At 36.3% G+C, this 17,483-nt stretch overlaps 2 protein-coding genes across 2 annotated transcripts; one reads left to right on the forward strand and one right to left on the reverse strand.

Moving 5' to 3' along the window:
* The first annotated feature begins 2,440 nt into the window (after positions 1-2,440).
* pcm (5'-3' exoribonuclease pacman) lies at positions 2,441-10,964 on the forward strand. The gene is made up of 18 exons (XM_018522893.1): positions 2,441-2,685; positions 2,907-3,344; positions 4,420-4,864; positions 4,936-5,186; positions 5,260-5,417; positions 5,505-5,887; positions 6,016-6,308; positions 6,374-6,660; positions 6,751-7,027; positions 7,150-7,419; positions 7,547-7,707; positions 7,929-8,311; positions 8,412-8,782; positions 8,852-8,935; positions 9,010-9,264; positions 9,347-9,583; positions 9,662-10,156; positions 10,365-10,964. Exons 1-18 carry the CDS (start codon positions 2,611-2,613, stop codon positions 10,572-10,574), a joined length of 5,073 nt encoding a protein of 1,690 aa, XP_018378395.1. The 5' UTR covers positions 2,441-2,610; the 3' UTR covers positions 10,575-10,964.
* Positions 10,965-12,497: 1,533 nt separating this feature from the next.
* cdm (importin-13-like protein cdm) lies at positions 12,498-17,324 on the reverse strand. The gene is made up of 8 exons (XM_018522928.1): positions 16,960-17,324; positions 16,361-16,525; positions 15,923-16,069; positions 15,575-15,837; positions 14,379-15,138; positions 13,312-14,221; positions 13,092-13,238; positions 12,498-12,988 (listed from the first exon to the last, which is right to left on the reverse strand). Exons 1-8 carry the CDS (start codon positions 17,098-17,100, stop codon positions 12,747-12,749), a joined length of 2,775 nt encoding a protein of 924 aa, XP_018378430.1. The 5' UTR covers positions 17,101-17,324; the 3' UTR covers positions 12,498-12,746.
* Between the last annotated feature and the right edge of the window lie 159 nt (positions 17,325-17,483).

Consider the following 17,483-nt stretch of genomic DNA (forward strand, 5'->3'; position numbering starts at 1 on the left):
TCTTGTCTGCGAAACGCGTGTCTTAAAATTTTCCTGCTGTCTTGTTAAATTTCCTCGATTCATATATGGCGTAATACACCACTTGAAAGTAGGATAAGCTTTATCAGCTAAAATAAATTCTCCATGTGGAAAATATTTATCTGGATTTTGACGTATAGAATGATAAATATCAGAATTTCTAAAAATTCTAGCATCATGTACTGAACTAGGATAACCTGCGAAACAGTCTATGAATTTTAAATTGGCATCACATATTGCCTGTAGCGTTATGGCATGTTGCATTTTGCGATTTCTGTATGTTTCAGTATCCTTTGATGGTGCTTTAATTGGCACATATGTCCCATCGAGAGCACCTATAACATTATCGATTCCAGCCATAGCTTTAAATTTTTCTTTTATTGATGGAAGTTCTTGTTCTGTTGGCCAATGAATCACATGCGGTGCAATCTCATTTAAAGCTTTCATAACTCGAACAAAACAGGAAAACAATGTAGATTTGCTTAAATCAAATCTTTCGCAGATTGATCTGTTGACATGAATGAACATCAACTATAATTTGACAAATATATTAATAGTAGCTTATACGATTAATTCAGATACTTTTTGGAAATTTTACAGTGAAATTTTCTGTCTTAATCAAAGAGTTGTTAAAAAGTGAAAATTTATTTTCGATAAAAATTGATGCTATATATGTACAATAATTATACAAATAAACATAATGCTAGCATACATACCTATAAGAATCTGGCGTCGCTAAGAGCCATATTGTTGCTAATAATTGCTTCTCAACTGGAACCACTGGTCTCCCAGTTCCAGTAGAATTTTCTATCTTCGGACCAACGATAGTGAGTAAACTTTGAAAGGCTTCACGCGTGATTCTAAAATTTGCCTGAAATTCTTTGTTGTTGAAATGATGAACAATTTGTTCAACGTAGTGTTGGATTCGATTGACCTTGTTCTTCTTTTGTTCTGAGCAAAGTGTTAACAAAATTTCTGTTTCACTATCAGATGATGAACTGAAATCTAATTCGTATAAAGACAAAAGTCTTTTTTTTGATAGTAACATGGTAGTGATTACTTTTTTAAACTTCTCTCTGTCGTTACTCATGTTCTTTTTCACAATATATATAATAATCTGTTAACAAATTAAAAAGATATAACAAAACAATTGAACATTTAAATATTTTAATTTATTGTTTAAAAAGAACATATCTATATATTTATCTATTCATAGAAAAATATAAAATTAGTATATATAATATTCTTTTTTTACTCTTAAATGTTACATATATTATGTACCTTTACCACAGATGAGAAGAAAGTAATGTCGTTACTTTTTTATCATTACTTTTTATAATAATGATAGAACACTCTATAAAAGCTATGCAGGTTATTCCAGATCGTTCATAAACTGTAGGATGTTAACCTGTTCCTCAAACTGTCACCGTACATTCCCCACAAAATTTACCCGTACCTCGCAGGGTAAGGTTTACGAACGCACCCTTAAAGACAGTCTTCATACAATAATGCTGGATTCACCCTGCATCCGATTTGCGTCGTACGACGCACTGCAAACCAATCAGAAAACAGGATTCCGATGATCGAAGTAAAATCCATCGGAATTAATAAGCGCTGCCTTGAGCTTCGACTATGAATACCGGCCTAGATCACACTTTCCAAAAATGATGACGTAATAACTGCTTTCCATTTACACCGATTCTCAGATAATTCTCACTTGTGACGTCATAACTCAGTTGAATGCGCGTTCCTTTTGCGTTCTGACAAGTGAGATTCAACTGAGTTTTTACCCATAATCTGCATAAGATCGAGACCGTGTGCTAGTGAGTCTCGTAAACTCAAAGTGAGGTTACGAACCTGTATTGACATGTGATAACTTTCTACCAAAGTAAGCAAGTAATGACGTCATTAATATGAGTATAAGATACTCGGCTCACTTCAGATTCAGTTTCACTTGTGTGTAAATGGAAAGCAACTATTAACACGTCCGATTAAATCGGTAAACGAGCACCGTCACTAAAATATGATGGTACCGAATACCTTTTCCGATCCGCAAAATATGGCGAACACGGGTCAATGAGCGTTCACTCAATTGTTGAATCTAATTGCTAAACGCAGACAGTCGAATTACGCAATCCAGCAAGTTCTTCCCCTCCCCTTTCCAATGGCGCTTCATAAAAATAAGGGAGTGTTTATAATGACTGTATGCCGTAATCTGTAAAAAATCGACTAATCACAGTCGAGTATTCCCCCTCCCATTCGACTGTAAGAAGGGAATACTCAAAGATGATTGGTCAATTTTTACAAATTACGATATACGTCGTAATGTTACGGCCAATATAATCGCTCCCCGCTTGAAGGATTCCCAGGATTCCCGGGGCAATCCGATACGGGATTCCCGCACTCGTCTTCCCCTCTATACTGCATGGACGATCCGCGGACAAATGTTACTGTCGAAGCAAAGTTGATATACGTACTCGCGAGCAAAATCTTTGATTTTGGTAGAACGACTTTAACGCGCGAAGCGTTCGCTGCGGACACAGAATTATCCGAGGTAACACGTTTATTTCGACGTTGAAGTGAGGCCTCACGATGGGTGTGCCGAAATTCTTCAGATACATAAGTGAGAGATATCCCTGTCTCAGCGAGGTCGTAAAGGAACATCAGGTATTGGATGGGGGGTGAGAGGAGAAAAAAAAAGCATTGTAAATCCTGAAGCGATGAGACTTACCTTTTTGCTCGCCTTATCACTCTCCTTCGTCTTCCTTTTTTTGTTATACCCAAGCAAGATTTTTATTTTTTCAAATATTTTGATAAAAAAAACTGTTTTTACAGCTTTGTACAGTAATCATAATATAACTGTTGTTTGTTTCTTTCTTTGTTCCCAGATACCAGAATTTGATTATTTATATTTGGATATGAACGGTATTATACATACATGTTCCCATCCCAACGATGACGTCTGCTTCCGCATCTCCGAGGAGATGATTTTTAAAAATATATTTCACTATATAGAGGTGCTATTTAACATGATCCGCCCACAGAAATTGTTTTTTATGGCGATCGATGGCGTCGCGCCCAGAGCAAAAATCAATCAACAGAGGGGCCGGCGTTTCAGAGCCGCTAAGGATGCCGAGGTGCAAGAGGCTAAAGCCAAGTCCAAGGGTATTCCAATACCCAAAGAGAAGAGATTCGACTCAAATTGCATAACCCCAGGAACACTTTTTATGGCTAAATTAGGCGAGCAGCTTAAATGTTTTGTTGAACACAAGGTTTCTACAGATGATGCATGGAAAAAATGTAAAATATTGTTCAGTGGCTCTGAGGTAATTATGATGATGATGTAGCATAAGAGAGATAAATACAATTTGTTCTCTGTATAGAAATAACAGGAGTTGGGCTAATATTGTCTGTCATATGACAAATTTTTAACCTTAAAAAATTGTACATAAACGGACAAATGTAACATTGGCCTTAATCTAATATTACATTTGTTGTACAACAAATTTTTCAAGTCTGTTGGTTAGTTATAGGATAGAGAAACTGAAAGTTTCCACAAATTAAAGTTACAACAAATTTTGCAACCAACAACAAGCTTGCAAACTTTGTTGTATGACAAATGTAATACTGGCTACGTTTACACCGTGCATTTAGGCCGTGGCCTATACAATAGATGTCCTTGTTTATCCCATAGGTTAAACAAAGACACCTATCGTATAGGTCGCAGACTAAGCACACGGTGTAAACGTAGCTACTAGCCTTAAGCCTGTGGCACACAAATACTTTTCTTTCTATAGGATTGCTTGTATGGTACTGTATTAATTGTACTGGCTATTATACTGGAATTTGTATAATCTGCTGGATTTTCGTGTTGGGTATTATTTTTCTTACCATGATTTTGTGCTGGCTTATTGTAAAAGCCTATGAAGACACAGTTTAATATTTCTTAAATTTCTTAAATTTCTTAAATTTATCTTTAAATTCTCAGTAGTCAATAAAATAATTCGTAGAGCATCTAAAGATAAATTTAAGGAAGCTTTAAAATATAAGGTCTGACTATGAATATGAATATAAGTCGTGTAATTAAAGTATTCTTTTCACAATAATTAAAAATATACCATTGTAGTTTTATAACAATGTATCATAATAATATATATATTCTATGTTTACTGATTTGGATAAAGTATCTTCTGTTAAAAAACTTAATTGCTCATCTACCATGGAAACTCGTATCTGAAGCCAAACTAGCAACATGATTAGCAACACTGTCAGCATCACTGTACAATACAGCAGTAAACACACAAATTGAGCCATTAATGCCGCAGGAAGGAAAGCATTGTGTACTACAGGCTAAGATGTTTGTTATTCAGTAAAATATAACGGAGATCAAATGTATTTTAGGTCCCTGGAGAGGGAGAGCACAAGATTATGGATTACATAAGGTACATGAAGGCAAGCAAGAATTACGACAATGACTCTAGTCATTGTTTATATGGTTTGGATGCAGATTTAATAATGTTAGGCCTCTGTTCACACGAACCGAATTTCTCTCTTTTGAGAGAAGAAGTAAAATTTGGCAAGCAACAAGTGAAAATGACTCCGGAGGAGACAAAGTTCTGCCTTCTTCATTTGTCACTTTTACGAGAGTACATAGAACACGAGTTCTCGCCGATCAAGGACAAACTGTCGTTTTCGTTTGATATTGAGAAAATAATTGACGACTGGGTTTTAATGGGTTTTCTGGTAGGAAACGATTTTATTCCCCACCTGCCAAATTTACATATTGCCAACGGCGCATTGCCAATTCTGTACCGTGCATATATGGAGGTATTACCAACATTAGAAGGTATGTTATTAATTATCTTATCAAAATTATGTTTCTATAATTATATAATTAAATATATTATTTTGCTTCAGGTTATATAAATGAAGCGGGAACATTAAACCTTGACCGTTTTGAAAAGTTTATGGAGAGACTTAGCCGTTTAGATGTAGAGCAGTTTAACGAGCAGTATGCCGATATAAAGTTTTTTGAAAGTAAGACAGGTAGAAGGCCCAACGAATCTGAGCGTCATGTATATAAGAAAACAGAAGACAGTGAGAGTGCATCTCCAAAAAAAACACAAAATAAAGATTTAGATGCGCTTATCAAAAGTACTAAGGAGATGGTACTTATTTAAATATCTTTTAATAATGTCTATAGATACAAAAATAAGTGATAATTAATGCTTTGCAACACAGTCCTTAGGTAATTTTGACGATGATGATATCTTTATAGAGTATAGAAATATGGATTTAATAGTAGATGATGAATCGGATAGTGAGATATATAACATGGAATTTGTACAACATAAAAAAGATTATTATATGAACAAGTTAGAATATGAAAACGTCGATGAGTGAGTATTTCATACATGTATAATTTTACATAAAATGTTTGAGATAATATTCCAGCTTGTTTATAAATACATTTTATTAATTTCCAGAGAAGTTTTACGTTCACAGGCTGAAGGTTATGTGAGAGCGATACAGTGGAATTTGCATTATTATTATCACGGCTGTTGCAGTTGGTCGTGGTATTATCCACATCATTACGCCCCATACATCTCAGATATAAAAGACTTCAAAGATTTGAAGTTAGAATTCGACTTAGGAGAGCCATTCTTACCTTTTCAACAATTGCTAGCTGTATTACCAGCATTTAGCAAAGATTTATTACCAATGGCATTTCAGTCACTACTGACAGAGGAAACTTCTCCAATTATTAATTATTATCCACATAATTTTAAAACCGATTTAAATGGAAAACGACAGGAATGGGAAGCAGTTGTACTTATCCCATTTATTGATGAAAAACTATTGTTGGCTGGTAAGCAATACTCTTTTCAATGTTTTGAAAATTTTGGATGAGACAACATGTAAACATTCAAATAATAAATTTTTTTTTAATATAAAAAATATTAAAGTTTCTTTTTCGTTGTTTTTTATTTGCAATAGCTATGCAGCCACATTTATCAAGATTAACACTTGAAGAACAAGCAAGGAATAAACATGGGCCGATGTGTTTGTACTCGTATACCGACGAGAGCCACAGTGTTCACAAGACAACAATATACTTTCCAGAATTTACCAATCATGCTCAAGTAAAATTAATGAATCGTGAAGAAATTTTCGTTCCGAGAGAACAATTAATTAGGGGATTATCCCCTGGTTTTGACCTCGACATTTATTATCCAGGATTTCCTACACTACGGCATTTGGACCATTCAGCGCATTTGGAAAAAGCGAGGGTATACATGTCGTTGAAATACGTTGTCTTAGATCTTACCCAGTTATTATATCAATATCTTTGTAGGTCAAAGTATTTCAGCAACATTCAGTCTTGGACAATATGATTTTAACTCTAATATTAAAACCAATACCCAATTTAACAACTTTAGTGTCAGAGCTGTTAGGAAAGAGCGTATATGTGGAATGGCCTCATTTGAAAGAGGTCCTTGTAGTTGGTGTGTCTGACTGTAACGTAAAATTCAGTTTAATCAACCAATTAGGCGGTTACAGTCACGATAATCTGAAGAAAGAAGATGTGAAGGGCGCGTTATCCGCAGAATGGAACACATTATGCAAACAAGTTAAAGAATTGTAAGATGACATTAATATTGCTCATTAATATCATTAATATTAGAGTAATATTAAAAAAGCAATATAATACTGTGCAATATTTATTTCTAGACATATGTCACGTCTTGGAATAGATATTGGCGATACGAATGTGTTGCTATACGCTCGCGCGTTCCTGGGCAACAAATATGTTTTCGGTGTTCAAGGAAAAGTTACGATCGAGAAACAGTGGAACGATTACGCCGCAGCTTATGCTTGTCAGACTGTAGTCAAAGATATCTCCGTCTACAGTAAAAAATTGCCAGTCTACGATACTATGCATGATATTTTTTTACCAGGAACCTTTTGTTTCATGTTGGGACATCCCTATTATGGTGCAATGGGAGAGGTACGATTGCATTGGATTTCTTCTTACATCATTAGTTAGATACTAGGATTAATGATTAAATTACTTTGAAATTTATCGAATTAGTATTTAGTTCTATTTAGGATGATTTTATTATTCTATAGGTTATACACAATAAAGAAGGTTGCAAGTCACGCAGAATCAAAATTTCTATAAAAACCATGAAGGAGCCAACATTTGATACCATTAAACAAGCTTACGGGCAACAAAAAACGCGATATATGCCTGGCAGTGTTGCCGCACAACGTCTTGGAATAAATAGTCATCTTTTGAGTAGGGTCACTGGAACAATTTATGTTATAGAATCATCGACGATTGACGTTACTAAACATAATCTTGGATTGAACTTAAAATTCAATAAAAGGAATGAAGAGGTAAGAAATGTATACAAAAATAAATTTTACTCATTAAATATAATTTTATAATTGATAATATATCGCAAATTTTGCAACGTAATCAATTATCAGTTCTTCGTTTTTAATCTATCTAAAATCTTAAAAGGTGCCTGGTTATACCAGAAAAGAAAACAGTCAATGGTTATATAGCTCAAAAGCGATCGAACTGATTCGGAATTACATGACGAAATGTCCTAATTTATTCGAACGTTTAGCTCAGAATGTAGCAAACGACATTTTCCAAGAGGAAGAGTTATTCACAAAGGGGTATATTTCGTATTTTCTTATGTCAAATATATATAATGTATTGATATAATACAATCTTAATAAATCGGATGAATTCAATAAGTAAAGAAGAGTCAAATGTGATCGAAGCTAGATCCTAGGTGTCTATTGGGCACCAAGATCTGCCCAGCATCGACCGTATTTGATTCTTTACTTATATTTAACAAATTTATATAACAGTCTAGTTTAATATATTATTGTAGCTCGGATGAATTGAAGGATACAATTGCATGGCTGAAAACAGAATTGAACGGTTTAGAAAGTCGCACTTGCGGGATGGATGTCATCGAAGCAGACTTGGTCAAACAAATCGAGGAGGGAGTAGAAGAATACTTGAAGACTGAAGAGACTATGGCAAAAACGGTCTTTCTGCAAGTGAAGCCGCAATTACTTTATAAGCCGGGTTTACACTTGCGTAGCGTGCCGCCCGATCCGAACTCCCAAAATCGTTTATTCGATAGAATTCTTTGCGTCAGAAGCGGCTTTAGCGTACCGCTCGGAACTAAGGGTACTATTATTGGAATACGAAACGGAAGCAATCCAATTGATACCATGTACGATGTTTTGTTCGATAAGCCTTTTATCGGTGAGAAATGCATAACTATCGGCGAGAAACGCATAACTTTTCAAAACTCGAATATTAAGTGCATGTAAATTTTTATGGAATATTTCTTTGTTTTTTACAGGCGGACTTACATTAAACGGTTGCTCTCAGTTTCGCGGTTATCGTTTGTCGACTATGGACTTCATAAATATTAGTTTCGGCGAAAGAACGGAGCAGGGAAATGTAGCGAATGAATTAACGGAAAGCCGGAAGCAAACAATCATTTCTGCTTCTCCCAACAAGAAGAACGACCAATTGTCGAAGGCATATCCGCAAATGCAGCTCGCTAAGAAGGGACTCGAAAAATTAAATCGTGATATTTGTATGCGTATGGCGCAACATGGCATGGAAGTGAATCCTAAAACAGTACCGAAAACATTACCTCAGAACGCACCACCGCCTAATCAAACGTCCGAGTTTCAAGCGCTGTGGAACGAATTACACAAGATGCAGGTGAGTGTAGCGATGTAGAATTATGAGATCGTTTCACGAATCTCATAGATATTCTTGCTATACACTTAGAAACCGAATGGACCACCAGAGAAAGTGGCATCCAGTTCAACGCCGAGAATCAAATCGTACAGCAACAATCACAGCGTACAATCGGTATCGTTGAATATTGTACCTTTAAAATTATGTTTGCTTTATAAATGTATTTCTAAAAGATCGTTCTATTACAGCCGCAAGATCCTAGCGCATTTTTGAAAGCTGTGCTAAAGATTCCTGACGTAAATCCGCAAACGAGCAAGCAAGAAAATACGCCTCAACAATCTACGCCGCAACAATCTGTACCACAACAATCTATGCCGCAACAATCTGCACCACAACAATCTATGCCGCAACAGTCTACGCCGCAACCCACGGCGATGCTTCAGAAAGCGACGGTCTCGCAGAAGGATCAGAATCCTCCGCCTTTAGTACAACAGTTGTTCGATGTATGTATTTATGTCTCGTTAATTTACATCGCGTGTGTCTACATATTATTTAATCGTTTTACGATATATATACGTTGTTTAGCGCGCCCGACAAACAGAACAGAAAGAGGAGAAAGCAAATGCAGTTTGGTACAGCACGCAATTATTGAAACATTTCTCACATAACCTAACTGGCATGCCAAAATATAATTTTATTGTCGACGAAAAAACAGGTTTAATCAGCGCTCATATTACGCTTATGGACAATAAGATCTTTAAGGGCGATCCTTGTACCACTCGTAAACAAGCCATAGAAAGCGCCGCGAAAAAAGCGTATAAGGTAACAATAAGTGTATAAAAGGTTTTCTTCAAATTTTTTTTTTTTTTTTACTTTTATTAATATAGCTCTTGTTATCAGGCGTTAAATTTGAACAAGGCATCAATGCACGATACGAAAGTAGCAATGACGCCTCAGTGGTTTAACACTCAACAAAACAATTGGATCCAAAATATCCGACCTCCTATGATGCCTCCAATGGGCCATCTGAAAATACCGCCAGTCCCACTGAATATGCCGCCTATGCAGCCTAACTTATTTTATCCAAAGTGGAATCCAACATTACCACCGACTCCAGCGTTCATGCAACTCGCATCGTATAACCAAAGCAGGCAATTGCAAATGAAACATCAGATGCAACAGAATCATCAACAACAGAAAGGTCCTCAGAATGGATCAAAGATGGAAATAAGAAATAGCACCGCGTTCGTTCCGTTACAAGCTCAGAAAAAGAGCAGAAACGCCAGCGTACAACAAGCCTCGAAGGAGATCAATCCGAATGCTAAGAAGAGCTCCAGTCCTTCAAAAACGCAACAGCAACCACAAAAACAGAAACAAGAGGAAACGTTGCCCAAGGTTTATAAATGTTTCTTTTTAGCCGGTATTCACAGTCGAGAGTCTTATTTCAAGACTTAAGTAATGTCTTAAGACGCTAATGCAGCCTTCTGATTTCGTGACTTCTTAAGACCGTATTTAAGACGGTCTTGAATATAAGATGTGACTATAAATACCAGCCTTTGTCATCTTAATATTTATAATTAAATTACCGATTTTTCGCACGCAGAAACAAAAGCCAGAAGTTGTAAATAAAGCCAGGGAGAAGATAGCGTCAAACGAGCCGCAGCTACAATCGAAACAACAGCTGCAGCTGCAACAACAACCGCAGCAACAGCCGCAACAAAACACAGGGAAATCATCCAAGCCCAGGAAATCACGTGTCGCTGCAAAATTCGGCACACAACCCTTGTCGAACGGTGGTGAACCCCCTCAGTGAAAAACTGGTTTTTGGGTGGAGTAGATCTTTGCAAATTATGTGTAAATACAAGATAATTATATCGATCCATCCTTTCCCGCCATCGTTCATTTTCTATATTTTATAATAAAAACAGATTTTTCTCTCAAAAGATTTCTAATGGGCCAGTACATATATTTCATTTCGAAAACTGTATTGATGCATTCAAAAGTTTTTCGTACTTATATACGATCGCATGTCAGTGCACCAAATAATACTAGATCCTTTCAAGTCAAATGTATATACACTAAACTTAAACACATAATGTATAATGTAAACAAGTGAGAATGATTATTTTGTATCTTACAATCATGACGCGCGTATATATGTATATATACATACAGGGTGGGCCATCTATTGGTACGTTTTTAAAAATGCGATCAAATGAGCATACATTGATATTTTTTATTAATTTTTTTTAGAGGGAGCCACATGAACGAAATCGTTTTTCATTCTTGACGCGGATACTTTTAGCTTCACAACAAAAAAAAATTAATAAAAAATATCAATGTATGCTCATTTGATCGCATTTTTAAAAACGTACCAATAGATGGCCCACTCTGTAAAAACGTACCAATAGATGGCCCACCCTGTATATATTGGCGTGTAATTTGTAACTATTGACTTATTTTTTGATTTTGTGATATTTCATCAAGATAACAAGTTATTTTGCAATTATGAAAAAAAGTCTAATATTTATTTAGATATATTTTAAAATAATGAAAATATAATATATGCACAAAATGGCAGAACTAAATAATGTAAGTCAGGTAAATACATCATTTTTATGTTCCTTTTTTGTTTATAATTAATTTTTGTATTGTAAAATATGTCATATGTGTGCACGACGATCGGTCTGTACTGTTTTTTACATTATTTTGGCATGTTATTTTTTTCTTTTTTGAGAAAAGTTTTGATTGGTAACATAACACACTAGGACTACAGAAATAGACTGATTTTATCATTTAACTGTGCATCGTGGTTTTTAGAACACAGCCCATCTTTTAATGCAAAATATTCGTCTATTTGCATATAGGCGTCGTTGTACGAGACAACGTTAAACGTATATATTAGTACGTACATTTAAGACATTGAGAAAGTGATTTAAGTCCGTAAATAGAAATATATATCTTTGATTTTTCCATTCCTTTTTTCTGTACTATAAATAACAAAACAGAAATCAAAATTAAACAAAAGCATGAACTCCAAGATGTTCTAATCTTACTATACAATAAAGGAAACACAATATATAATTGCTAAATATATTTTGCAATTTTTCTATCTTTTACATTATTTTTTAAATGATTTTATGCATCTTTCTTATCTCCAAACAAACCTTTATTAAATCATAAATTATTACTATTATCACATTATTAATGTTTAAATTTTAGCCTACTTCATACAAAACCAATATATTTCATTCATTTTGAATTGCTTCGGTAAAACTTTGTGTATTAAAAGGATTAAAAAGAACTCGAAATAATTCATATTTTTTAATATTCTCATATTCCTCGGAACATACAAAAAGGAATTGGATTTATACATGATTCTCGTTTCTATATACAGTCTTAACCAAAAATATTGGATACCTATATATATTTTATACTTTACACAACGGTTACTAAGAGATTTAGACTTAGGTATCTTATTAACTGTTATATAATTACCATCGTACGTTATCCGTAACGTAATATGATGGTAATATAACGTTTTAACTCGAAAATTAATTTACAGCATTTATTGTGAGTTATCATTTGTTTTAAGAACTCTTTAAACTTATGCTGGTAACCAATAGGAAACAATACAAACAAAAGAATTTTGGATTAATGAAAAAAAAATACAGATGCCTAATATTTTTAGCCAAGGCTGTATATTTCACTGTCTTTACTGTAAATATATTTTTTATTATCGCTATTTATTTTGCATCACGTGGACTTTTTTGTATTCAATACACTAAGCGCTTCTATCACACAATCAATGAAAATATCTTACAATTCAAGTAAATAAATCTGTATAAAACACAATTATATACATTATGCAGCGTTTATTATATGAAGAGATAAATTATACTAACGTCTGTGTGTTACATATATATCTTAAATCGGTCACTTCGTACAGTAAAATTCGTCAATCGACATCACAAAAGTTCTATTGTCATATACCCGTCTTCTGACGGCATTGTTTATTAAACTCCTTTAGTACATCGCAAAGTCGTCCCCTGTTCGTTCTCTCGCGCAAAATGCGCGTGACGTCCTCCTTTTGTAACACAGCAGCGAGGTTCTTTTGATTCTCCAGTCCGATGCGTAACCACTGCGCAGTCCATTCCGGACACGTTTTGTTCAATGCTAACAAAACTTCGGCGTGAGGCTCCAAGTTATTATGAGGCATTGCTCCACCTAATAGAAATTAAGAAATAAACAAAGAAAAAAATTAGTTAATTAAGAAATAAATTGATCGAATGTTTTCACATTTATAGACATCCTGAAGTCTTCTACTTACCGACACAATGCAAAATCGCGGCGACAAGTTCCTGCCCAATTGGTTGAATGAACGTTTGCAGGTGCGGGCTCTGCACAATTGCATGACTAAGAAAATATCCGGCTGCTTTGGCTGTAGCTGTCTCTGGAAGCGTTAGACAAGCAATCCCTGTAAAAAGAAATATAATTACATTGTATGATTTTCATATTTCCATGGAAACATATGATGATGTTGCGCTTACCGCATTGCAACATATCCGGGATTTGATCTGGAATTTGCAGCAATAACCGGGCATTCTTCTTACAGATCTGTGCTAGCACGCCCATGTACGCTTCCATTAAGTCCGACCATTCGGACAGGTCGCCCTGCACTGATCTGCACACTTTCACGCCGTTCAACGTTAACGAGCTCATTTCTGCGAGCACCGGACTCACAACATTGTCTGGATCTCTGCCGAACAGTAGCACGAGTTGTTTTAGCAGATTCAACGCAGCTGGATGTGGCCAGATCTTATACGAGGTCGACAAGATCAATAACAAAGGTCGTGCCTCAATCTCCGGCTGCCGTAAAGCCGCCACGGATCGTTGCGCGCACATGTGCATTGCCTCCAGCGTGGCGTTGTCCTGGCTCCACTCAGGATGTGTGATAATCTGATTGAATACCGGCAGCACGCCGTCCAGTACGGCCTTGCCAATCGCACCATCGATCGTGCTGAAGAACATGGTGGCCATCTTCAGATAATTCGTCACACCAAGCCGTGCTGTAAACAACGGCTGTCCCAACAGCTCCTTGATCTTTGTTACACACAATCCCAATGTTGCCTCCAGGTGCAACAGTTGCTCCTCCATAGAAGGCAACGCATTAAGTAATTTTCCAGCCGCATACATGAGTCGCAAACCTTCTCCACCACCAGGCTCGACATTCGGTAGCGTCTGACTGATAGTGTGAAGAATGGATGGTGCATAAGGGCCAAGATACGGCCCGCACTCCCTCGTCAGATCCTTCAGTGCCATACTCGCGAACGGTGCTGTCATAGATCCCCTGGTCAGTCCCTGAGTAACGAGGTGTAAGACTTTTTCTAGCCAGGGCTCAGGATGCTCCCCTATCCATTCAGCGTATGCACCCAGTGTTGAACAGGCACAAATTAGTACCTGGTGACGAAATAAATCAAATAATTATGTTATTACACAAATATATCTTTTTAGAAAAAAATTATCAAGCTAGGTAGAAATAAATTATATTTAGAGATGTTTGGAAGAAGTATGTGGTTTGTAATTAATCATTGTTTTTAAGAATGATCGTACGTACCTCTTCAGGATAAAGATGATAAGGTATGTGAACGATAATCAAGTTTATTAGCGCAGGGATGTAACAATATTCCTGAGTACCGACGCTCTCGGATAGAGCTTTGAAGGCATGTAACGTTGATTCTATGTGAGTCCATGGTGAATCTTCCAAGCTCAATTTTTGCCCGAGAAGTGCCAGCAAATCACTCCCGAGAACACTGTAACAATAGTCCAATGTGTCCGCTACGTCCTGCCTGTAACATCTGAAGAGCTCGCGCTCGTCCGCGTTCCCTCTCTCGCTCGGAGACGTGGGTAGCGTTGATTTTCTCAGCAACGCCTGGGCCAGTCGGAAATAAATCGGTTTCAACGCTTCCAAAGCTCGGTTATCTAACGGTTGATCTAACGTAGCAAGATCGTCCTGTAACGCGTACCAAAATCCAAATGGGATACAGCTGCGCGTTTCATCGGTAGGATAACGTCCCTCCAGTTCCGAGCACTCTAATAACAGCTCAATCAATCCCATGGCCGTCCATGTATGCGCCTCGTTGGAATTCTCAGCCAGAGCAACCAGAAACGCTCGACTGTGAGCCTCTCCTATGGCGGTTAATATCTCGCAAAAGTATTTTCTATTGTACTGCTTCGCTAATAATACTAAGCTCCTGGCCCATTCCCAGAATGTTTGCGGCCGTTTATGAAGCTCATAGTGCGTTACGATCATAATTAAACAATCTTGTACTATATCCCAGCTCTTGATGTTATCATCATCGCCATGATTCTCGTCTCTAACGAAAGGAATTGATATTTTATTTAATAATTCAATAATTCGCATCTATTGTATCATTTTCTCTAATGCAAATTAAATTTAACCCTGCTGATCTGGTTCAACATATATTAAATAATTGATAGATTATATAAAAGCCTATTTTTTTTATAATTATTTGTAATTATTTACCTCAAATAATACAAAAGACTATTATCGCTAAACAAAGCTTTGTAAAGATGCATAAGAGAATATTTTCTCATACTATGACCCAAAATATAATTTATTTTCTTACTAATATTTTATTTAAAAACTTTTTTCTCGAGTATTTAACTTTTTATCAGTGTAAAATTTTTCTGTAAAATTTGATCTTTTTAGGGCTTTTTCATGTTCACTCAAACGATAATCGTGTAATATACAAGATTAACGATATTCATTGTTTTTTCATTAAAACTTACTTATTAGGTGCATAGTGACCTGCAGCCACTAATAAATAAGGATAGATTTGGCCACTAGTCTCTAAAGGTAATTGGCCGATCTTAAGCCATAATTGAGCGCATTCCAGTCCCAAGGAATATAATATACCATCGTTGCCTTGAGAATCCGGGTTACACATTGAAAAGACCTGCTGCAAGAACCAGGCAGTTTGGCACCAGCTGTTGATCAGGTTGACAAGAGCTTCCCGCAGTTTGGCATTCTTTGCTTCGTGTCTCTTCTGATACTGAAATTAATCACAAGTTTATCGATTTGAACTCATTAGAAAGCAAAAATTAAATAGTACCACTTATATACATTTTATATTTTACCTCAACAGGAAGCGTTGAGAGCACTCGAAGCAGTAATTCTAACGCAGATGGGGAATCATAAGGTAAAATGTCGAGCAATTCATCGACTATACTCCTATCATGTTCCCTGTTTTCTGCACTATAAACGTTGGCCACAAATGCGGCTAACTGAAATCAGCATATATTAAATAATTACTAAACTGTATGAATTCCAATACGACAGAATTCTAAAAGATGTCCTATGGACATTCAAAGCATTTTATGTCCTAAGGACGTCCCAGTTAACTGCTATGTGGAAATTCAATAAGTACATAACATTCCTAGAATGTTATAAGAATTACTTATCTCTTTTAATATTCATACAACATTCTAGGAATAATATATATTATAGGGAAGCTCCATTTAATTATTTACAGCATGTCCTTTTCTTTCTTCAAATAACAAAGAAGAATATATTACCGCTTGACAAAGCTTTGTAAGGATGCATAAGGGTATGTTAGGTCTTTTCACACTATTGAGCAAACGTTCCCTTAACACCGGATACTCCGCTTCAGGCACTTCATTCCATTGCTTGGATATCTTGGCGTGCAGAGTAGTTGCCGCAAAAAATTGCACCTCGTATGACTGCAAAGATAAGGCTTTATCATCAAAGAAAAAGAAAAAGATGATAAAATCTATATTGTGTTCGAACTATTTGTCATATATTTTTACAAATTGTACAACAAATTATATGACATGATTTGTCATAAAAATATTTCCACTACGACCACTTTGAAGTTTAAGAGCAATGTGAAGACAATCATTTTACTATAACTGTAATACTTCTGGAGTAACCAGTTAAAAACATGAGTCGCAAGAGAAACACGTGTAAGAAGACAGACCAGAAGTTCGCAAAATACAGAGAAAGAAAGACTAAAACAATTCTGGAATGCTTTCCATCTAGTGACACAAATTGGCACAAATATCATTTTATCTTTCTAGACATTCAATGAGTAACACAGACAGAAATGATAAACTTGTGTCACCAAATGGGAAGCAGTCCTGGCTGGCGTAGGTACCTTGGAAGGATCTAGTAGTTGCCACACGAAGTGCCAGGCCTCGGGCGAGGTTTGCACTTGCAGAAGCCACGAGTGCGCCTCGTTGCTGCCCGCTGAGTAAAATTGCCTGACCGCGTCGTCAACGATCGTTGCATAATCCATACCAGGTGCTTCGTGCAACACGTTTGCTTTGACAGATTCTTCTTATTAGGGCAGGTCGCACACGAAGACCAACACGATGGCTGGGACTTCGTGATTGACGTTCTTACATCTAACACGTCCCACCGTTCCTGCGTCCTTACGGTCTCTTATCATTTTACTCTTCCGAAAATTCGATCAAGCGCAAATATTTTCCATCTGTACAGAGACACACAACCTAATCTAACCTGATCCTCATCTAACCTAATTCTGCCTCATTTTCCCTCTTCTTCTTCTTCATCGGTAGATGGCTCTGTCAGACTGATTCGGTTCCGTCTCCTTCCTTCCTCAGAGTCAGGTTTGTTCTTTTTCGAAGAATTCTATCTCACTCTACTTATCCAGTTCAG

The sequence above is a fragment of the Trachymyrmex cornetzi genome, unplaced genomic scaffold, assembly GCF_001594075.2.
Source record: "Trachymyrmex cornetzi isolate Tcor2-1 unplaced genomic scaffold, Tcor1.1 scaffold138, whole genome shotgun sequence".
Taxonomy (NCBI): Eukaryota; Metazoa; Arthropoda; class Insecta; order Hymenoptera; family Formicidae; genus Trachymyrmex; species Trachymyrmex cornetzi.

What these genes read in the sequence shown, in the direction of transcription:
- pcm (XM_018522893.1), top strand. Translation starts at nt 2,611, where the DNA reads ATGGGTGTGCCGAAATTCTTCAGATACATAAGTGAGAGATATCCCTGT. An exon ending in ACAATCACAGCGTACAATCG is followed by an intron (nt 8,936 to 9,009) that starts GTATCGTTGAAT and finishes GTTCTATTACAG; the next exon opens with CCGCAAGATCCTAGCGCATT. An exon ending in AAGAGGAAACGTTGCCCAAG is followed by an intron (nt 10,157 to 10,364) that starts GTTTATAAATGT and finishes TTTCGCACGCAG; the next exon opens with AAACAAAAGCCAGAAGTTGT.
- cdm (XM_018522928.1), bottom strand. Translation starts at nt 17,100, where the DNA reads ATGGATTATGCAACGATCGTTGACGACGCGGTCAGGCAATTTTACTCA. An exon ending in CCCGGATATGTTGCAATGCG is followed by an intron (nt 13,239 to 13,311) that starts GTAAGCGCAACA and finishes TTCTTTTTACAG; the next exon opens with GGATTGCTTGTCTAACGCTT. An exon ending in CGCGATTTTGCATTGTGTCG is followed by an intron (nt 12,989 to 13,091) that starts GTAAGTAGAAGA and finishes AATTTCTATTAG; the next exon opens with GTGGAGCAATGCCTCATAAT.